Source organism: Nematolebias whitei, chromosome 11 (assembly GCF_014905685.2).
Source record: "Nematolebias whitei isolate Nwh7 chromosome 11, NemWhi1, whole genome shotgun sequence".
NCBI classification, from domain to species: domain Eukaryota; kingdom Metazoa; phylum Chordata; class Actinopteri; order Cyprinodontiformes; family Rivulidae; genus Nematolebias; species Nematolebias whitei.
In genome coordinates, this window is record NC_056508.1 from 32,627,835 (window position 1) to 32,651,823 (window position 23,989).

The 23,989-nt window shown below is 38.2% G+C and overlaps 1 protein-coding gene across 1 annotated transcript in view; it reads left to right on the forward strand.

Moving 5' to 3' along the window:
- slc16a4 (solute carrier family 16 member 4) overlaps positions 1-23,442 on the forward strand; it is a 29,095-nt gene extending 5,653 nt beyond the window's left edge. Inside the window, exons 4-11 of the mRNA XM_037684209.1 lie at positions 7,535-7,667; positions 8,160-8,292; positions 8,914-9,057; positions 9,154-9,315; positions 9,388-10,029; positions 15,839-16,050; positions 19,615-19,708; positions 23,088-23,442. Coding sequence (XP_037540137.1) covers positions 7,551-7,667; positions 8,160-8,292; positions 8,914-9,057; positions 9,154-9,315; positions 9,388-10,029; positions 15,839-16,050; positions 19,615-19,708; positions 23,088-23,296 — 1,713 coding nt within the window. The 5' untranslated portion in view covers positions 7,535-7,550 and the 3' untranslated portion in view covers positions 23,297-23,442. The remainder of the gene's footprint in view (positions 1-7,534; positions 7,668-8,159; positions 8,293-8,913; positions 9,058-9,153; positions 9,316-9,387; positions 10,030-15,838; positions 16,051-19,614; positions 19,709-23,087) is intronic.
- Positions 23,443-23,989: the final 547 nt, after the last annotated feature.

A 23,989-nucleotide genomic window follows, 5' to 3' on the forward strand; every position in this document is an offset into this window, starting at 1 on the left:
ATATATATATATATATATATATATATATATATATGTGTGTGTGTGTGTGTGTGTGTGTGGGCACCATCTTTCATAATGCATTCTTGGTTTTGTTTTGTTGTATTAACATACCATTAAAACATATAACAAAAAACTTGTGAACTAGTTTTCTCCTTCATGACCTGGCAGCCATTTCCTCTTACAAATAAAGAATTGTATTTTCTAACAGTATATCATAAGGAGGATAATTTAGAAAAGAGGCGAAATGTGAACACGAGTGGAAAAGATCGATCCGTAAATGACTAAACATTGAATAATTTCAAAGTTTAATAAGTGATGATAAAGGTTTGGTTTGATTTGCGTTCTACCCTTCATTTGATCTAAACAATACATTAAGAAGTCAAGCTAGTAAGCTACTAGCTAATGTCTTTTAATTAATGCAATTTAATCACTTTGTAAAAAGTAAAATATATTAAAGTAGTTGGATAGTTATTAGTATCATCTCAACGTGTCTCATTAAGTTTGATGTAATAACATATACATAGAGTTGAAAAAGTTGTAAAAAGAGTTTAATCGCTTAGTGTGAGGCTATGAGATTATACTTAACAAATGTTTAAGAAATTTAATAAATGATCCTCTTCAGGTAAGAAAATGTTCAAAGACTATCTGTAATATTGTCCGTTACTACCTCTGTTTTCATCCGTCCTTTAAACCCTGCTGTAATTACAACTGTTGTACTCTTTAATTGCTGCGTAGTTTGTTGTTTTAATGTTTTCATAACTCTGAAATTTTGTGTGCAGATTATGTTTAAGATTTGTATTGAAAAGAGAAAAAGTACGAGCTGAAATCAAATAGCTCGAGTTATATTTTGGTGTTGATTCTCATCCAGAACACGACAATTTCATTAAAAATGACTGAACTTATCATCATATCATGTTTTTGGTTTTTCACTTCTCATCCAAGGAGCTTTTAATAATTCAAACTGAAAAGTGTGAAGCTCCAAGCATTTAAAGTGTATTGAGATGTTTTCATGCAAGTTGAACTTACATGAAAATCACTTTTCCTCCTCTCTCGCCACAGGACTAACAATCTTTTTATAAAGTAGCAAAAAATCTTCTATAAAAAAAAACCCTGGTGAACTAAAGAAGCTGTTTGGATGAGAGGGGAAAAATGTTAGATGACTGAGAATCTACACCAACAATTATCCATCATCTTTACCAGCTTCATCCTTGCCTGGTCGCAAGGATGAAGCTGGGATTCAATCCGGCAACCTTCTCGCTGAGAGTCAACAGCTCTACCAAAGTCTTAGGAATAGTTGTCAGTTCTTGTTTCCAGCCTTTGTGCTGACGTAAAATAACTAGTTGCACCATGTTGCTTCATATTGACGTAATAAAGTTGATCTTTTACTCATATGGGGTTAAAGTAATTTTAAAGGCATTAGTTCAAGGTGTTTGTTCGAGCTACAGGATTAGGAAAACGGACTGCAAACCAAACCTTTCTTGGCTTCTTTTAACCACATTTCCAGTTTTCTCAGACATGACTTTGTTTTCCAGCATCTGAGGAAAATATTCACAAGAAAACCTCACGCTGTCCCTTTAAGACCTCTGCTTTCAGGTTGCTCGTGTGCTCATGCACAATCAAGGACTCATAAATCAGGCCTTAAGTTGAATAAAGTGTTTAAAGTATCCTGACAGATGTCTCAATATAGTTTTATGAGTAGAAAGTAGACCACATTTTCACAACATCATAAAAAGGTGAAGAGGCAGAGTTATTTGCTATTGTCCCTTTAACCCTCAGATCTCAGCACATTCACAAACGTGCACTTAAAAGTACAACTCGGTAGCAGCGTTTGGAGAGGCGGATACTTTCCTCACACTACACTGGGCCAATTCATTCCACTTTTAATCTGCTTTCAGCTTTCTGTCACTTGGGTCCAAACGTATTATACAGTCAGACTGTTAACAATGCAGGCTCTAAGAGACAAATGTTTACTATGTCTCCACTTTGTTTCCCAGCACCTGAGGAGACAGTGGTTTAGGACAGGGGTCTGCAAGCTGCGGCTCTGGAGCCACATGTGGCTCTTTGGTCCCTCTGCAGCGGCTCTTTTACCAAAACTAACATACAACTGAATTTTATTTAAATTAATTCCAACAATGAAAATGGCTACATTTAGCAGATTTTCTGTCATTTTCAAATATGTGAAGAATAGTACAAATATAATGCGTAAAACATGTCCACTACATCATGCTAGTAGTTTGTTAGCCACTTTGTTAAGTCAACTTCCAGTTTCAAAGCGTGATCTTTCTCTCAAAACCACCAGAATGTTTTCATCTTTAAGATAAGATGCTGAGAAGGAATGTGGTGAGTAACTACTAAGAAAAAAGAAATAAACAAAGTCAAAGTAAACAAAAGTATTTATTTTTCTTTAACAAATATAATTGGGTATCCAACAAACTGGCCTAATTGTATACTGTCTTTAACTTTAAGATTTAATACTTAATCAACAATTAAGAGAACTCACATCGGTCTGCAGAGTTCAGTGTTTTAATCTTTATATAATTATTAAAAATGTACATGAATCTGGTCTTTTCTTTTGTATTAAAATGTAAAAATATCAATAAATGTTAATAATAGTTAGACATTTTTCATTTTTTCATATCACCCCCACTGGCCATTAAAGCCATCTCCAACAAACTTGTAGTGGCCCATGAGCCACCAGTTGACAGTACACGGTTGTAGCAGGGTTTGTGGCTCCGGACATTGTAATTAATAAGCAAAGTGGCAAAACATGGCTGTTTTTATCACAAAGGTTGCAAACCCCTGGTTCTAATAAAGTTACTAAACCTGTTGTGTTATAGCTCCCATTGTATTTTTATTATTCTATTACATATAGTTATGTGTTGCAAAGAGGTTTTTAAATTGCTTACGTGGTTATTATTATTAATAATTTCAATGTGACTAATATGAAACACGTTAAACAGACTGACATGCTGCGGAACCATTAAACCCAAAATATTCTAGTTTTTCTTTTGGTTATATAGGTATTATGTTTGCCCTGTTCAATATTTATGAATGACTGGCTTTGAATCCATGAGCTCATGTATTTCTTGAGGGCTGAGTGGAAGAATTTTCAGCTGAGCAGAAAGAAAAGGTTTCATATTTTATTGATTCATTCAAAATAAGCAGATAAATGCCCTGCAGAATGAAGTGTAGACAACACAGACATCAGTAAACTGCATTTACTTACAGTTTTTTCCCCACCTCTTTTCTTAATACCACTTTTTGCATGTTGCTTTATCCTTAAAGCTATTCACTTTTTCCCCCCTGAGAATGCAAGATTAATACTTGATCTGCTGTATCTCTGCTTTATTTTGCAAGTACTGAGTGATAGAGGCTGTTTTGCAGAGAGACAACAGAACCGGTTTAGTTTATTTGTCTTTCAAGCACTGCATGTGCATCATAAGACAGGCTGTGGAACTTGGCAACATGAAAGGCTGAAGTGTGCAACATTCATTACTGGTTGAACACGTCTTCAGTACACAGATGTCCGATCATCTTTGGGCTGATGTCAGAGCTTGTCTCTGAAGTATGCAGAAGATCTATAAAGGAAAATGTAGCAAATTTACAAGAGTAAAGTCCAAGGGAATGTAAACAGGCCATAGCAAAGGGAAGGTCCTCCTCAGATCCACCCAGAATTTAACTGTTTGTCCTTTGCTGCTTTTACTCCACTTTTCCATCAAGTCTTATTATTTTCAACACGGTATCGTGTACCTGGAGGCATCACTCTGCCTCAGCTTTGGTTTGTCTGACTGCTGAGTATGTGAATTCAAGACCCACAAACAAATCTGCATTTTAAACTATTATTGACATTTAGAAATTTGACTATAGTTTATATAATGGTATGTTTAAATATTAAAATTACCAAATAAAAAATGTTCTATGTTATGTGAGCTATTTACATGTTCAAATCAGTGAACAAAGCTTTGTCAAAATTGCCAAATCAAGAACATAAATCCTCTATTTGAAAAGAAAGCAGAGTGTCAAAGTGGAGTTAGACATCGCTGTTACTCATAACACTTTTCATCGTTCTCTCTCTGTGTGTGTGTGTCATTGTTTACATTTAAAGCTTTGTGTGTTTTATTAAAGCTCCTTGTAAACATTTCCAAGTCTGGAGAGGAGGATCCCTGGGATCCATGTTACAAGAAGTGGACAAAGTCATTCAAAGTCACTCAGTGGCTGTTAGGAGGCAACAGCTTCCAGGAGCTGGTTGATCATAAATCAGCAGCAGAAACATTCAGGTTCATTTTCTAAAGCACCAGTCCTACAGCTAAAGTCTCTGCCAAGGGAATGTGTGTTATATGCAGTAACCATGCGCCATATATTTCACTGCTCTGTACCGTGATTGTGAATGATATTAAAATGTTCCATGTAATAATCAGTCTTGGTGTGACGAGTAAAGAGACTGCGACGAGATTATTGTTATTATCCTCAAGGTTTGATTGATATGATATTGATATGATACAGTGGCATATCTTAGAGCAGGGGTTCTCAAATTTTTTGGGTTCAGTAACCCCCTCATAATCCTCATGTTTATTAAATAATTTTCTTCAATTTATCTCTTTAATGTAATGGAAATATTTGTGTAACATAAATACCTGTTCTTCAATAGTGTTAAGATAATTTTGATACTTTTAAACACGGGGTATTTTTCCTTCAAGACACACTTAGTTAACATTTTTAATTGGAAGAATTTTAAGAAAATTAACAGCATCAAAAAACACTTTAAAACTTTACACATAATGAACATAATAAATGTATTACCACTTCTTTGAATTATTACAGAAAACTCTTTACATAAAACTGAACAGAATCATAACAGGGCTTAATTTGTAAACCGATTGATGCCGGAACAGAAATAGCGGGCTGGTGTGTGTGTGTGTTGTGGGGGGGGGGGGGGGGGGGGGGGGGGGTCTGTGGGCCCTCCCTCATAAATTTGTGAATAAAGTAGATGTGATTTTCTGTAGTTTGGTGTATTTTAACAGGTTGATAAACATCTGCATGCTTGTAAAAATAAAAAAATATATATATTTTTTTGACGGACCCCCAAGCATCGGCTCACGGACCCTTGGGGGTCTGGGGACCCCAGTTTAAGAACCAGTCTCCGTCTCCCATAGTTAACTCCCTGACATGTCTCTGTGTGCAGCTGGGCCTGCTGGTTACAGCTCAGCAGAGCAAGCGGGGGTGGGGTGGGGGTTGAAGGCTGGCACCAGGGTGATTCTACAAAACTAATCTCGTCAGATTGGGGAGTCAGAACGGGTCAGAGCCTCAGATCGGTGACAGCATTGATAAGTGTGAACTTGTAAATGTATTGATCTTCTGTGATTGCTGGCTGTTCTCCAGAGCTTTGTAAAGAAACGTGATGAAGCGTTACACCTGGTTGTTTGGGAATCACTTTTTCCATGACATCTCAACTTCAAGGGTTGTAAATCATTAAAGTAACTTGTTCATCTGAACATACAGAATTAAAATTATGTGTGTTAGAAGAACAAGAGTTTAACCAAAACATTTAGTGGAAAAAAAAATCAGTAATCAATGTTCTAATTAATCTATGGAAGTTCGGTTTGTGTGGGTTTTTTTTTTGTTTTTTTTTGCTTTCTGCTGATGCCATATTTCATCTGTTCATTTAACAGCAGTGGGGATTCTATTTTTCTCCAGTAACCTTCGTGTTGACATATTCTGTACATAAAAAGACACTAAAGATTTTATGATGCAAGGAGCAAAGCAAACTGAGGCCAGGAGACTCTGTCCACCGTAAAGTCCAGTATAATCTGACCTGATTACAGATCATTGCATCACTTTAGCTGAAAAGTGAAAGAAGAAATCAACTGGTCACAAAGTTAGAAGGAATGAGTCTTTTTATATTATTATTTTCCAGTAAATTTTAAACACTGAAATATAATCATACACATTTTTATAAAGCTATACAGATGTTAAACGATGCATACTTCATAATTAGTTTCTTTTCTACAAAAAGTTTCACAATCTTTTCTTGATAAACTTTTTATACATTTCCCTACTAAAAGTCTGTCCATTATTTTATCCCCAAGAAGAAAGATGAAAACGCGTTTTAAATCAGGAACGTATTAAAGTGAAATTATCTTTGTGTAGCACCTAAAAATCTCATGACCTTCAGCGCCCACATATTCATTTGACCATGAAGCCCTTTAAACAACCAAGACGTGCAGAATCAAGGGTTGCCACAAAATTATTTCATTGTGTTTTCAGTTGCACAACAAAGGCAATCACTGTGCTCTCTACCATCTTGTACGTATTGTCTTTTTCCAAATTTGTGTATTCTGCTTCTTTTTTTTTAAATTATTATTTCTTATGTGAGTTTTTGTTTTTTCTGCATAATTAGAACATGCTACTGGATGCCTCAAATTTCCCACCCCGTGGATTAATAAAATGTCTATCTAATCTAATCTATAATTTGAAAAGAAGCAACTTTACTTAATTTAACATGTTCTTCGGACTGGGTGACTTGATTAAAAAAAATATAATAATAATAAATTGTGTTTCAGATCTAAGACTTAGTTGATTAGTTTGTGACAGGAGTTTTAAGTTTTCTGTTGAGGTTTATTTATCACTTATCACATTTTCCTTTTGGAACAAGAATAGTTTTTCGCAACCAATTTGATTGACCATAAACTTAAATAATTATTTATTTAAACCTTTATTTTACAGAAAATAAATCCCTTGAGATGTCCTGGACAATGTGTAAGGTGCAAACAAGCCATTACAAGTACAGCAACCGTTTTAATAACAGCAACAGTAGTATTCAAATATTCTCAACAAAACATCCATTATCAGCACAACATGCAGAGAACAAACTGCTGCTAACAGAAAATGTAGATATATGTTCTTATAAATTGTTGCCCTTGGTTCAAAATAACCCACAAGCCTTTAGTCTTAAAACCTGGGTGTCATTTTGACCCAGGAGGGTTAAATATTTGCTTTTATTATTTACACAGACACACATTTCAGACATTAGTGAGGACAGGTTACACTGGAGCTGACCACTTTCACGGTTAAAGAACTGCATCGCTTTTTGCTGTTTTGAAGATGTGAAAAACAAAAATGGAAACTGTAAAAAAAAAGGGGATAAAAGTTTATTTGAAGTGTTTTAAACGTGTTTGAAGAAAGGCTTGAGATGCATGTGCAGGTACTGATGAAAAATAAATGACAAATCAGCTTTTTCTCATTTCAGCTGGCACGGTGACTTATCTTATTACTAATATCTTAAAATGTCCCCAAACTTTACAGTAGCTCTTGACTAGAAGTTATTATTAGTTATACTATTAATTAACTGCTTTATTTAAAGTTTTCTGACAGATCAATTCCATAGAAACATATTTTGTTTATCTTCAAAACGCATCATTAAAACATTCTTGACCGTGTTTTGCAGATGGTTCATCTCCTATAATGAATTTTGCACATTTCTTATGATGGTGTGTTCATTCCAGCTGTGCTTGATGATGTTTTCTTTTGCCTCCAGTGAAACACAGGCCATCATGAATCTGTTCAGGAAAGATCCCATGACCACAAAGAAGGAGAAGGAGAAAGAAATTCAGTATGAGGACCCTCCTGATGGAGGGTGGGGCTGGATGGTTGTGCTGCATTGTTTCCTGGTATGGACCTCTCTTCTTTGTTGATTTTATACTTTTTTCATTTGTTTTGTTCACTCTGAGTATTGGTTCAAATCCCAGTTTATATGTCAAAGATTTCCACATGACTGGAAGCACTTTAAGACTGTCTCCGGACAGAATTGTGATGAAATCCTAGACATACGATAGATGTGCCTGTAGTATTTTTTCTAAACATGTTTTATAAGTGAGGTTTTGACCTTATCTCTAACTATTGTGATGCTTCTTTAGTCAGTGGGATGCACAGGAAAATCCCTGGAGTTGAACATGAACGTCTCTGACTCCACACTCCTTTACCTCTCCTAATTCTGCTTTGTAGAGATATAGTGCTCATGCTAATGTCATTTTATTTTTGCTTTCTTAATTGTTAGGTTGTTCGTCTTTACATGTTAGTCACCTGGAATAAAGGGTCTTGTTAAGTGAATGTAAATGTGAGTTCATGCTGTGCATCAAATCTATTTGTTTTCCTTTGTGCAGGTGAATGTACTCGTGATGGGAACATTAAAAAGCTTTGGAATCTTCTTTGTGGCCTTTCAAGATGAGTTTGGAGGCTCATCAGAAAGCATCAGCTGGATAGGTTCAATCATGTCTAGTCTACGTCTGTCTGGAGGTTTAAATACATTTTTTTTTTTTTGCCTTTTTGTCTTAAAATGTACCTGTTTAAATGTTTATCTCTGTTATATAGATTTTATTAATCATGTTTGGGTTTAAATCCTTTTTTAATGGCAAAGAAACAAAGGTGTAGTCAACAGTAGTGGTGCCCAATGCTAGTTTTTATTTTTTTATTTTTTCAGACCAAGTTCAAGTACTTCAAGTACAAATACAAGTACCTTATTTTGGGTATTTGCTGATAATGAGTATCAAAACCCTGTGAGTTAGTATTTGAACATTAAATAATGACTTTACACATTTTTATTAAGACCACAGCAAGCAGTCTACTGTCTTAACATCACCTCTGTTTATGTTCAAATATCGTAAAACTAAAGACATTTTTTTAGTTTTTGTCCTCGGCTACTTATATAAACTGGAAGAGGAAATGACATTGTCAAGCATACAAGTGGTATCAGTAAGTATCAGGGTGTTTTTATGCGTACAAGTACGAGTACTTGAGACTGGTATTGCGACACTACTAGTCAACAGGTTTCATCACTACTAGTCAACAGGTTTCATGACTGTAAATCTAAATCCACAATGATCAAACTTCGTGTATTTTCTTCTGTCACTTATGTAGCTCCAATTGCCTCCGTGGCTTGTGCCAAGATGGGAACAAGAGTTACTTCCATCACTGGGGCGGTGCTGGTTAGCGGGGGCTTCATCCTGAGTATTTTTGCCAGCAGTGTGGTTTTCCTCTATATCAGCATGGGAGTGATAGTTGGTAAGTTGAAATGAGTTGTAAGCTGAAAGCAGCTTTGTGATTGATCATTTGAACCAGCTTGTTTTTGATGTGGCTTTGCTTTGCTTCTTTTCTCAGGAATGGGTTTTGCTCTACTGTACCAATCCTTCTCGGTGGTAACAGCATTGTACTTCAGAAAAAGATTGGCAACAGCGTATGCTATTGGGCGTTCTGGCATGGGTTTGACCTTCGCCCTAGCTCCATTCACTCAGCTGCTTCTGGATCAGTACGCTTGGCAAGGTAGGCAGAACAAATACTTACATGAGATGGTGCGAGTCAGTTAGATTTCAAGGTTTTTTTGGTCATCCACAGGGGCAATGCTGATTCTTGGAGGTCTCATGCTGAATCTTGTTGCTTCTGGGATGCTTCTGCGGCCCATCAGCGTAAAGCCACCTGGTTCAAACCTCAACTCTTCAGCCGTCCAAAAGAGCCCTGCTGTTTCCATCAAGAGTTCTGCAGAGACGGAATACCCTAAGAGCTGCTTGAACGGTTCATCACCTTTATCCAATGGACTCTCCAAACCAAACGTTCTCCCACCCTCTCCCCCACCTCATGGGGACACTGAGAGTCTGAGAGGGCAATGTATTCAGGGTCAGGCACTGAACTCTGAACTGACCAGACTGGTTCTGAATGGTGTCAATGGTCACGAGCCTCACCATGACTCAACTCAGTGTAAGCCCACAACTCCCAGCAGCCCAGCAGAGCTAAACGGTAGCATGAATGGGTCCACCACGGTGGGATTTACTTCACATGCCAGCCTGCCGAATGAGGTGACAGTCAGAGAAGCCAAAGTCTTGGATTTTTCTTTGCTAAAGAACCCCTTCTTTTGCATCTACACTTGGTCCTTGGTCTTCAGTCAGCTGGCTTACTTCATCCCCTACTTCCACCTGTCTGCCAGGGCCAGAACTCTGGGCATCGATGCTATGGATGCTTCTTTTATCATCTCTGTGGCAGGTGAGGTGCAGCTTAGTCAGTATTGTAAAGTATTTGATTTGCTTAAAATATAGTTGAAAATTCTGTGATTTGATGTTTTGATTTTTTGTGAAAGGAAAAAATTGGTACTATCGGCAAACAGGAACTTTAGTTGCATAGAATAAATCAAAAGATTTAAAAATAGACTTGGTTGAACTCTTCATTATAGGCTTGACACTAAATGATTATTGGGCTCTGCATTCATTCATAAAACTTTATGAAACATGGTGGTAACCTGTTTTTGCTGCACCTGGATCAGACGGCATGCTGTCATCAGTGCAGTTCTCAATTACTGTGAAGAAGTCGTAACATAACATGCTAGGGCAATCGTCATAATCAATCTAAGAAAGGTGGGTATTTGGGCAGTATTATCATAAAGACACATTTTTGTCTATTAGGAATGGTAAGGGAAAAAGAAAAAGCTATTTTTGAGTTCTGACCTTGAACCAAAACAAAAATATTCTAAAGAACCTGAAGCAAACAGTTTATGGGACGACCCACTGATGATCGATATAAAGAAATGAGCTGAAGAGTTAATGTGCAGGACTGATCAACAATTACATGAAATATTTAGCTGTACTTAATCCTGTACAATGGGATTTTTGAAAAGCCTTTGAAGAAACTGTTTCAAAGAGTAACTTGAATGTGCAGTACAAGTTACACGGCTTTAACATAATCTTGTTAAATGAATTACTATTGAATGTAAGTCAGAGCTGGTGGGTTAATAAAGCATAGTCTCACAGAGTCCAGCCCACTTTACACGTGTGTCCTGGTCCAACAGACCATAGACAGCTGGCTGCACGTCTTTGAATTTGACTAATCGTAGACTTTTTGCAGTGACTGTCAAGAAGTGGGTCCAGTTTGTTCAGTCTGGATCTTCTTTATGATGCAAAGAAGTGCTCCGTCAACTTTTAGGCATTAATTATTTGTGAGCTGCTGAGACTCTGCAGTCTTATGTAATGATTCCTCTTACATAAAAGCTGAACTTTGGTACACTGGCCTGAACGAGTGGGTTTAGTGGTCTGCCATTGATGAGGCCCCTCCATATGACCAGAAAACAGCATTAACATTTTGACCACCAACCACATCATCAGCACTTTGTCAGGCTTTCTGAATAATTGAGCAGCAGCTGAGCACTTGTCTTTTATATATTCAGTTCCACAATCATTCACATGCCTTTTCTTTTAGATGTGAATACTAACACAAACTCACAGCTGTTAATTTTAATACATTTAAGGCCTTTAGTGTCATATATTTAGTTTTTAATGTCTAAAATGGGGTTATTTCATTTGAGATGACTTTTCCTATCTCCAGATGTTTTATGTCATTTCAGGCAATTTTTTTGTTTGTTTGTTTTTCAGTTTAAGAGAAAAAAAACGAAAGGCCCACATTCCTCGAAGGAATATGATTGCCCACCTCTTTTCATACAGTTTAAGACTAAAATCATCTTGAGATGAGAAGGGATTGACTTATAGTAATAAAACAAAAAAGACTTTATGCACAATCTCACAAGATGTGTTATAGCACAGAAAACGTGATGCGGATGACTCTCAACTTCGGCCACATCAAAATTATTTAAATATCTATAAAACTTGCTGAGTTATATTATAACCATTTTGTGTTGGCTAAGGTTGATTACAGTATGTGGGGGGCCTTCTTCAATTGGGGTGCCACCAAACGTGAAACATTTGTAGATGTACACCCAATGATTTCTCTCAGAAAGTTTCAATAAAATGTATCCAGTAGTTCATGGGGTATTTTACTAACAGTGTTGGCACTAACAGTTTATATAAAGAACAACAAAAAATAAGTTTATACAAAGGTTTTTAGCTAAACTCTAGCTACGTTCTACTACACCAAATTTGAGCTATTTTGTGTTTGCTTAGTTAGCTTAGTTGTGGTGGCCATCTTAAATTGGATATCCAATATTATATTTCTGTGAGTGTCATTAAAATCCATCCACTGATTCAGGAAATAATTTAACGAGTGTGCGCGCACAGGCACGGACAAAAACACTATTGCCTTTATCCTTTGGCATCGGGCGATAATAAAGTCTAATATTTTGATTGACTGGAAAAACTTGCAATTTTCTTTTTTGTCAGCATTTAATTCAACACATCTTAACAGAGCAACAGGACAAAACGAGAAACGTGACAGAAGAGTTGAGAAATACTTTGAGCTTGCACAAGAAAAACAACACTTATAGATCGAGCCACAGACTAGAGTCAGACAATACTGTTGTATAAAATTACACAGGAAGAACTAAAATTGACTAGATAATGCAGTTAAACCAGCATTTTTGCATAGCTGTAATACAACCCCCCAGAATAAAGATGTCTGTTTTTTTCTCTTATCATTTTGCTCTGATGAGTTTTGTGCCAGCTCACAGTGAGACTGACAGATTCTTTGGACTTGGATGTTTGTCTTGCGTTCTCTGGGCATGTGCCTCGAAGTACAGAAGAAAAAGAGACCGATCTTAAGACACGGGGTGCCACCCACTCCACAAAAGACACCATCCTGGTGTCCTGCGGTCCCCTCTTTTTCCAAACCGGCGTTGTCATCAGCTTGGCCGAAGGATAGAAAAACCGCTGTCATCTGGGTCAGTGTGTTTGTCAACTCTCACCAACACTGGAGCTATCCAGAGTCGCTAAGCAACGGCTAACTGAGGGGAGTTGTTGGCGTGGAGACAAGAGGGGGGTCCCAGTTTTGTTTGAGTCCAGTTCTGAAGTGGATGATACTTTACAGAGGAGCACAGAAAGTAAAGCCAGTGCGGTTTCCGAGAGTTGTTTGAAAGCCCTTGGCTTTAGTCTTGTTAAAAGATGTCCCAGTTTAGAGCAATTTAATTGTCATGTGTCCTCGCCTTGATTTTCCCCAGCTCTCGTCAATGCTCTGAAGATTGGTGACCGTTAGGGTTCGCAGCATCAACCTTAAGTCAGAGTCAGAGTCAGAGTTTCTTTATTGTCATTCGCACCTCATGTGGTACATGTGGTGGAGCGAAATTATGTACGCAGGGTCCCAGTTACATCCAACAATAAAATGTATAAGAAAAACAGGATAAAAAGGGATAGTTCAGCTCTTTTGAAGTGGGATTCTGTGGGAAGGTTATGAACAGTTAATATCTTACATGTTGAGGATCACTCTTTAAAGGACCTCAATTGGGAGTGAGTTTAGTTCGGACTAGATTTACACACTAAGCTCCAATCTCAAACATTTCTTAGTGGTTCATGTGAACACTAGGGATGGTCATATTAAACAAAACTACGCATTCACTGGTAATTGTTATTTTTTCCCCCTAATATTGAAGCCTCTGTTTTGTTGCTCCATTCCTGATATACACATAAGACTGGCTTGTAAAAATTTGTGCTTGTCACAACCATTTTCATTACATCCTTTATTCATAATACAGATCTAAATAAAGTTATTTTATTCCAAAATATGAAATAAAAGGAGATCCAGAAACAAAGACACCAGAATTAAACAAGCGAAGAATCCTGGAGAAGATGGTTAGGTGGTGGGGGGGGGGCAGGAATTTGGTGCTAAAAGTTTAGGGTTTCAACCTAATTTATCTTCTTATCTGCATTCTTTACTCCACAAATCTGTGTGTAAATATGTTTTGACCAAAATGGTCAAACTTTGTGGTTTCTGCTAAAAACGTCACCATTGTTGACCTAATTTCAGGCACTTTGTTTTTGTAAGTAAACTAATGCATGGCAGCCTTTTACAAAATTGCACACATTTTTTGCAAAAAGTAACTTTAATATAGCAAAGAATTTAATTTTGGCTTCTGCGTCATGATTTAGGATCTTTATTCTTCACTTTCATCAGTCCAGTGGTTCAGCGTGGAGGGTGATGTATTTATTCTAACAGTAAATCTGAGCTCACCCCTGACTATAGTTTCCACTTTATAATCCTTTCAAAATAAACTTCAGTTTAATGACAAACACAACAAATGCTGGGACTGAACTGTTTATCTCTTTGTTTTCAGGACCGTGTGTTTAAAAAAAGCGCACAATTTGAAAAAAAAAATTGATTTTCTGTACATAATTGTATAATGTGAACTTGACTGTGGCGTAAAGGTTTATACAGCAGCCTTCATTTGAATTGCTATAACAGTTTTTAGATGGGAGTTGTTTTAAAACTAAAGCAATCCACGTTGGTCTTGACCCATCACAAATTAGCTGTTAGCTTGTCAGTCAGGTTGGAAATCAACTTTTTCACCAAACTGAGGTCAATCAAAGAGCCATCCACAACAGGTAAGATATTAGTTGTTCATAAATTCAACATAGAACCCCCAGTCAGAAAATCAGAACCGTTTCGTTCATTGCTTTAACTGTTTCTTTACTTGACGACACGACAGAGAGGAACAGACAGAACCAATGTCCTTGATGCACTTGGTTAGGGGTGTTGCTACTTGGAGAGGCCAAATTTAAACAGCTTTGTGTTGAGTTTAAACAGGAACAGCTGCAGGGCTAAACCAACCTGCTGAGGCTAAAACACACAAACAAACGCACATCTTTTCAGTGTGCAAGCAGGGCGACACTCCGGGACGTTTCTCGGATCACAAAAATGAGAACACATAAACTTTGCACAGCTGCCTCATGTCATCGATTTAACCTCTTTTTAGGTCCTGTTAGGTAAAGAGTGCAGAGTTGTTCACTGATAAACCCTCTTATTGTTGTAAGCCATCCAGGCTTCTTTCCAAGTCTTTAAAAGCGTGAAGACAGCCCGGTTGTCTCACAAGACGGAGTTGTGCTGCAGAGGTTCTACAATGGATGAGTTACTCTGATACGCACAAAATCAGTTTGTTTCATTGATCTATAGCGCAGCGCTGTCTGCTTATGGCTATTCCTGCAACAGTCAATACACCGCTGCAGTTTCTGCATCACCTATCACATTCCAGTTGACCTCAGCAGAGAAAAGTCCAAATCTGCACAGTCATCAAGTCCGAGCAGAAGCAGCTTTCAGACGCAGGAGATGAAGAGCATAACATCAAGATCAGCTCTGAGTTTGGGTAGCACAGTGTATGGGGTGTGATTATCTCACCCCCAGCAAAAAGCAGGAGATGATGTTTCAAGTCTTCATGATGTGCCTGGTGTAATTGTATTGTTTACAGAATGTCTTGTGATTTTTTTGTTTAAATGTTAATTAATCTCTTGGGAAGTCATTAGATATACATACAACCGATTAATTTTTGAAGTTAACCTAATTCAAGATGGCCGCTACAGTTGACCTTAAAAAACACAAAAGGGGAACAAACAGTTTTTCCTGATTTTTAGCTAAATTTCAGTGTGAGAGTAGCTGAACGTCGCAGCACATATTCCGTGCACTGTATTTTTGTTTAAAATTTTAGCAAAAACTGATGGCATCAACCCGGCTAGCGTATTATCTCATGAACCACTGGATGGATTTTATTGAAACACTCAGATTCTAACTGAATGTACATCTACAACCCATGAACATTTGGAGTCAACCCAGTTCCATCACTCATTTTTCAACATGAGATGATCTAAAACTCTGGCATACAAGGCGATATGCTGTCCGTCATGGAATGCTAGACCTTTAGTCTTTAATTTTCATGATGTGTTGCATTTAAAATACACTGATCATCACTGCAAAGTCCAGGGTTGTTACAGTAGTTCTGACGAATGTATTCTGCATTTAGAACTTTATACACAAGTCCTGGCAAAAATACAACATTGAGGATGTTTCCTTTTTGTTCCTCTTAATTTTTCTTAAATGTCACATTTACCTTCTCGTACTCTCTTCCATGCACCATTGCATTTTGTTCCAGGTATCACAGAGACCATCGCCCAGTTGGCCTCGGGGTGGGTGACGGACAGGAACCTGTTCCATAAATATCATTACCACAAAGCCTACCTGATCCTCTGTGGTTTGGTCAACCTGCTGTCCCCGCTGGCAACATCATATATACTGCTGATGGTGTACGCTGTCTTCTTCGCTATCTTCTGCGGCGGATACATGGCTCTGCTGCTGCCCGTTCTGGTAAGGAAAACCTGTTTAGATATGCATTGTTCTTCGTTAAATTAAATCGTCCATTACTGGTTCTTCAGGGCTAAAAAAAAAACCCCTTAAACGTTTAATTTTGTTCAAAATAATTTACTAATAATAAATGTGTTTTATATACCAACTCCTGCTCAAACACGTTCTGCAAAAGAAGACTGATTATTACATTAACCAAAGCCAGTACAGAAATGGTTGTAACTTGATCAAATTTACAGAAAGAGAGCTAAAGTTTGATGTGGTAGTAGCTGAGCGTTACAGCAGTAACATGTTGAAAGAGCCCACAAGGTTTGGCCCAAATGGCTTTAACTCTGTCCCTTCTTATCATGATGATGATCTTAGTTTAAAAGTTTTGCATGAAAGAGGATGGGTGATATCCATTCTTTCAAGGAGCGGTAGGCTCCTTTAATTAAGTCTGTTTTTCTAGCTCATACTTTTATTTTAAGGGATATTAATGAAATAAACAGAGTGAAACACAACTTTGAAGCTGTCCCTCTTTCAGCATCATAAGGGAGAAGATGTGACCTTGATGTTTTTTCTATTAGCTGTCAGTGTTTTTAAGTTCATCAAATCTCTATGAAAGTTATCTTAATGCTACCACTGTTGTTGTAGTCACAGTTAAGGCGTACATTCCACTCTTCGTTTGAGTTTGAACATACTATTCAAGATTCATCTGTGTCATTATCCAGTTTCTCTCCACTTGACTCACCTCTCTTGGTTTCAGGCTCGTCCATCCATTGAATTCATGGATGTGAGGAAAGAGTGAGGCGGTTTTCTTGCGTCATTAAATAAGGCAAAAATGGGAACAATTCTTTGGAAAGGTTTTCTCCACCTGCTGTTATGGGTGGAACTTGTTAAGTCATTAGGTGTTCAGTATCTTTTTGTTAGACCGTATTCATGCTGACATTTTAAAAGTGCATCGATTTCACACACCTGTGATGTGGTCCCAACACCTTCCCTTTAGGCCTGAAAAATGACGGGCGATGACCTGAGTGACTAAATGTGACTGTTTGTTTTTCAAATCTAGAATAATTATGTCATATAATGGAAAAAAAAGTGCTCATATTTCTATATGAAACTTGTAGATAGCTGCCACTGCAGAGGTACTACTGTATCTCTGACTTTATGGTCCATCATACAATTCAGGTGTGAGCTACACTGATTTAAAGGTTTGGTTTAATATGAATTATGATATTCTTCACAGTGATGGTAGCTTTGTTTACAACGATAAAACTTCTTTAAAACCAGCTTTTGCTGTCTTTTTTGCCAGATGTATTATTGCCTTCCTGGTGCTCTCATGTTGATGAAATAAATTTCTGAACCCAGACATAAAATACAACCCCAGTTCTGAAAAAGTTGGAACACTGTGTAAAATTGAAATAACAAAGTGCAACTATTTGCAAATTTCATAAACACATATTTATTAATAATGTGACATGGTTCAATCATCAAATGTTTAAACTAAGAAATTGTATTTTATTAAGAAGTTTAGTAATTTATGGCAGCAACATTTATCAAAAAGTTGGAACAGATCCATATTGATCACTGTGAAGCATCCCTTCTTCTTTTAACAACATTCTGCAAACACCTAAGAACCGAGACCACCAGCTACTGGAGGTTGTGGAGGAACTGTTGTCCCATTCTTCTCTGATGTAGGATTCTAGCTGTTAAACAGTCCTGGGTCCCCTGTCACTGAGCAAAGAGGGGAATTGTAAATACCCTCCATTCATCGGTCTGTCCATGAATGTTGTTTGTGTGATAACAACAAATGAGGCACTAACTTCTATTTTTGAATGTGGCTGCATCTAGGTGTAAGAAAGGTTCCTTTAGAAAATTGGATCGCCACATCAAAATCAAGAATGGCTACCGTCACATATAAATATAAACCAGCCACCTTGTCATTTGAGGAAACTATGCTCTCTAATTTTTATATTGCTTAAAGGTATATGTTTCCTCAAATGATTGGGCTGGCCAAAGATTAATCTATGGTGGCCAGGGCCACCAATGACCACCCCCTGGCTCCACCATTGCAACTGGTGGTGGATAAAATTGCTCCCTCCGCTCACCAGGATCCATCACACTGCACCACCTTGGACATAAAAAAAAAAACCTCTCTCTGCTACACAATGTAACTCCTACACACATGAATATCTTTCAAAAACATCAAGGTTTACTTGCATTCTCTGTTCAATTCCAGCGCAGACAAACACTCATCTCGAAAACTACAAATATTCACTGTTCAAATCCCTCAACGACATGGGATATCAGCGTTGTGCTTTGTTTCATGAGGCACTAAATGTTTTTAGTAAATGGACTGTACTTATATAACGCCTTTCTATCTTATCAACACACTCAAAGCTCTTTACAACACAGTCTGTACCTCATTTACTACATTCATACAGCACTCTACTAGATCTTTACAAAAATGAATCAGTGCTTTAGATCACATTCATACACCGATGGGACACACATCGGAGGCAGTGAGAGGTTCAGTGTCTTGCCCAGGGACACTTCAGCATGTGACTGCTGGTGGAATCAAACCCCCAACTCTCCCATTAAAGGACAACTGCTCTAACCACTTAGCCACAGTTGAGGGGACTGGACTGCAAAAGCATGGGTTGTAATGGATGCCGTGTGCAGTTTAGCATCATCTTACTGAAATATGCAAATAAGCATTGATGGTGCCTTTTCAGAGAGCTGCCCATGCCATAGGCACTAATGCACCCCCATACCATTGGAGAGGCGAGCTTTTGTACTGTGTTTATTGTCAGAGTCAGAGTCAGAGTTTCTTTATTGTCATTCGCACCTCATGTGGTACATGTGGTGGAGCGAAATTATGTACACAAGGTCCCAGTTACATCCAACAATAAAATGTATAAGAAAAACAGTAATAACATCCAAGATATGAACTAAGAAAAACATCAACTAAATATACACTAAGCACTCATAACATAAAACATTGAACATCAGCACAAACATGAACATGAGTCTGTGAGCAGATGTGCACGCATGAACACATCAACATTGAAACAGATCAGCAGCAACATGAAACAGATCAGCAGCAACATGATATGGTTTTTCACAGTGATTATTCTAGTTAGAGATTCATGAGTCTAACAGCCTCAGGGTAGAAGCTGTTCCTCAGTCTAGTGGTTCTACTCTTAATGCTCCTTAACCTCCTTCCTGAGGGGAGTGGGGCAAAAAGTGTGTGTGCTGGGTGAGTGGGGTCCTTCATGATGTGAACAAGCTTATGAAGTTTGCAGATCATTCTGATTTTATGTACATTTTACACAATGTCCCAGCAGTTTGTTTGAGAAAAGCCTACATGTACCCAATTCTCCCATCTAAAAAAAAACAAAAAAAACAATGCATTTTACTTGCTTTCTGGATTCATGTCCCCAGCTTGCCATTATCTGTTTATCAAACGTTGTTTTGCAGTGTGTAATTATGAGCGTTAAGGTGTGGTGCAGTAATTGCAGATTAGTGCGTAACAGTTTTAACTTGTCGTGGCTCTATCCAACGTGACTGTGCTTTTCTGCCCTGCAGGTTGATCTCGTCGGCTCGGAGAAACTCAATAACTCCATGGGCTTCTCCATGTTCTTTGTGGGCTTGGGTTGCCTAACAGGGCCTCCTTTGGCAGGTGAGTGGATGACTTCTTGGAAAACCTTCCAAAAGTTATGCATGTGCTGACCTGTTTTTCCCCAAATGTACACAAACGCTTCCATGAGTTCTGCATGTGTGTTGGATGAATGCCATGACGGTGCTTTTAGTTACAGACTTTGTGCATGTTTCTCTCTCCCTCTCTCGCTCTCTGTGCACGTGCGTGTGTGTGGCTAGGAGGAATGGGGAATCAGGGAGGGGATTGACAGGTTGACAGGCCTTCTGTCTCTTATTTTACCCCTGCCCTGAATTCCTAGAAGTGCCTTAAAGTATGTGAGCGTGAAAACTGAAAACATACATTAGAGCAAAAGAGGGATACTGTCAGTGCTTGTCTGAAGTGCATACCTTAAATTATGGTTTGCTTTAAGGAGAATGCTCACGGGGTTACTGGGTCAAAGCCTCAGAATAACAGTAGTGTGTTCATGGAGAGCTCGGGGCACTTTATTTAACTGATTGCTACTTGCCTTTTGTAGTCTTACAGAGCTGCTTCTAATCTGGGACCAGTTTTTTGTTACACGTGTTTTGCTGATTTGGATCAGCGTCTCTGTCTAAACGGTTACGTCTTCTCCACGTCGACTAAAAAAAGATAAAATAACACCTGATCTGCTGAAAGCATAGTTCATCTGTGGGACACTTTAAGTGCAGCTCTCACATCTCCTTACGATGCCACACAAACTCAGCCATGCGGTTTATTTTTCATTATCTAGGTCAGGGGTCTGCAAACTTTACACAACACTTTTACCGTCTTTCCCACTAAATAAAGTTTGCAAAGAGCCACGGAATGTACTTGACCCTTAAACATAAACTGAACAGTTTATGTTGCATTGATTTTTAAATGTTAAGACAAAAGGAACAAACAATATATGTCTACAAACAAATATTACACTTTGAAGACATAGTTTAAGCCATATTAAAAAAAAAAAGAGTGGTCACATTAGAAGCAATGAGCTGCAGTCCAGCGCTTTAAAAAGAAGTGAGGCCAGTTTCTTGGTTTCTTTTGCAATTTTTTACTTTTTTTAAAAATAGATCACAACTTGTATTTACTTAAACTACTTGGGTGCATGGCCGTGAGTTTTATTTTGCACATTATGAGGACAATCTAGCTGTTTGTTTCTACAATGCTACATTTTGATGCCAAAAAATAAAAAGTTATTTAAGCAAATTTTTTTCTCTTTCTTGCAACAAATGGGCACATTGAAGTACTAGTTTCTGTTTTGAATTTAAATAGGCTATAAACATTCCTGAGGGTCATGCCACTTTTGTTCAAAGTTACAAGGAGCCACAGGTTACAGGCCCCTCGTAAAGGTAACTATTTAACCCCAATTCGTCACGTTTGGCTTAAGCTAAAGTGAGTGAAGCCTTGAACATGTTGACTTTGTGTCCAGAGACGCTTCTGAACCACAGGACGTAAAACACGGTGAAGCGCCTCTTTAGGGCAATACGAAAATATCTTTTAGCTCTGTTTACCTTCTGTCCATTTAAAAGCTGTGTTTGGCTGCAGGGTGTTGACAGGGTGCTGCCTTTTTATCAGCAGCAGCTGATTGTGATGTGATCTCATTCATATTTATTCTCTGAAGATCATTAAAGTCTACTAAACATAACGTGCAGGGTGAAGGTCTGGGCCTGTCAGCAGGTTTGATGACCCAACACCTCCTACAGCTCAAAAATGGGTTGAATGAGAAAAGCTGGGCTATATTGACCTATATTTCTGGAAAACAACGCGACAATGAACAGACATTATCCAATGCGTATGAAAACACTTCCTGATGGCCAAACACTATTTTTAGATGCTATGATTGGTGCCAAAAATGATGCAACCAAATATTACTCAACATTCCCCAAAGTGTTTCCGGGGAACTAATTCTGTGTTTGGCACTTCAGGGTTTGGATTTTGTCTGTCTTTAATCTGTTAGCTGCACAAAATAAAAATTAGAAATATTTAATGACAATTTCACTTTCTTAGATCAATGTCTGCATGAGAAAAAAAATACAAAACTTGAACTTTGTTAATATCAGCGAGCGGGCCATGCAATGCTGTGGTCTACGTGATCCTCGGGTATACGGAGTACACCCACTAGAAAAGCTTAAAAATTTCAGTATGCCAACTTAAAAGTGCCAAATGATACATGATTTGTCATCAGACACGTGTCAATGATGCGTTAAACACTTCTGTAACAATCTATCAGTATGCAGCACTTTGCTTTGATACTGTTTTATAAATTCTATAATGTTAAAGTCGACTGTTGCACAAAGTTTGTTGTTCATTTATTCAAATATAAGCATCAGAGAAATTTGGAAATGTTCAATATGCTTAAAAATCAAAATAAATTGATGATTACATTGTACTAACCGGTGTACTTTGCACAGTATACTCACTACAAAAATGTAGACTACACCGCTGCTCCTATGTGTTTTTTTATTTTATTCACCCTTTATTTATACAGGTTAGTCCCATTGAGCCTCTGGGACTCATTTACAAGAGAGACCTTAGTGTCAGTGAACACATTTTAACAAAACTCCCAGAAAGTAATCACTGGGTGAACGTCTGCAACTGGTTAACTGTTGAAGTTAACCCAATTCATTATGGCTGCCACAGTTAATTGACCTTAGCAAACACAAAAACATTACAGCTCAATGAATTTTACAGATACCGAGCTATCATTTGACGTAGTAGTAGTTGAGGCGTTCACCACTCTGAGTGCTAACAGGTCAGCGGATGATCAGCATTGCTTCAGGAAATCCTTTCACATATAGTGTTCTTCTAGAGCCCTAAAATTTAAATCACCAGTTCTGATCGTGTCTTGTATGTGCAGCTTAAAACCATTATCCATCTATTTTACCTGCTTTTAAAAGCTTCCTCTTGGGTCTCGGGGGTCACTGGTGCCCATGTCCAGCTATCTAATTTAAACCATAATTTTTCTTACATCAGTTTGTTCCACCATAATAATTAAAGGAATAGATCAGATATTTTATATGATTCTGTGAAAAGGTAATGAACAAATACTATCTTACCTGTTGTAGATACAGTTTGGAGCTCTGTTAATGACCTCAGTTTGGAGAAATAATTGAACACTGATCTCTTGACAAGCTAAGACTAGCTCAAACGTGGCCGCATGAACCACCATGAAGCATTGGAGATTTAAATGGTTTTAACGTGACACCAGTGCTTTGGTCTTGGCTCCTTCAGACTAGCCATTAGCTCGTTAGTTTCATTAGACTCACACTCTTCTTCAAAATTAGGTGGCGCAAAGTGCCTTCTACAACAGGTAAAATAATTGTTCATAATCTTTTCACAAACCCCATTTCAAAATGTCACCACTGTGCCAGTTGTTCAAGTTTAACACGTTTCTGTTCCGCAGGGTTCCTGTACGACTACACGCAGACGTATGACTGTTCCTTCTACCTGGCGGGCCTCTGCTATCTCCTCTCCTCCCTCTCTTTGTTCATGGAGCCGCTCGCTCAGCGCTGGAAGGCCAGGAAAAAACTATGCCAGAACAAGGAGGCAGAAAGCGGCTGCAAGATCAACGGCTGCTTCACCCCTGACCACCTACAGAACGGCACTGTGTAGGAATGAAAAGTGGGTTTAAATACGCTGACCTGGATCCAACATGCTGAAGATCACAGGCCCTCAAACCTTGCACTCTGGACTCAAGCCTGAAATGGGGGGCCTTGGCTGGTATTTCAGCAAGCAAGCAATACAGTAACACAAGAACATGATCCGATCGTTCAAATAAGACAAATTTATTTTGCTCTGCAAAGTCATTTGTTTCTTTATTTTCTTATTGACACACAACTGAAGGTGACAACTGCAAAGGTAATTTATTAAAGGAAAAACTTCCTAATGCAGCAACAAAACTGCACCGACTGTGCAGCTGTTTCAACAGTCAGTGCTGTGTGTGTGTGTGTGGGGGGGGGGGGGGCTTTAGCTGTGTGTGTAAACCTGTACTCACCGTTATTCACTTGGGCCAAGTTATGATTATGCTGCATGACATTTCCTCTGACATTTAACGGGCAGGTAATCAAATTACTGAGCAAACATGTCACTGTTGCCCGCTCCCATGTCACAATATGTCATCTTGTAAATTAACCCCCCCCCCCCCCCCAAAAAAAAACCCTCCCAGTAGCTCCTGCAGTTTAACAGAAATAGCATCTTGTTGGATTATTGTTAGCATGTGCCAACACTGAACTCTTAGATACTCTTGTTTTAAGTTCTCCTGCAGAACTTCATCCAGACTTAACTTTCAAAACAGTTCAAAAATTT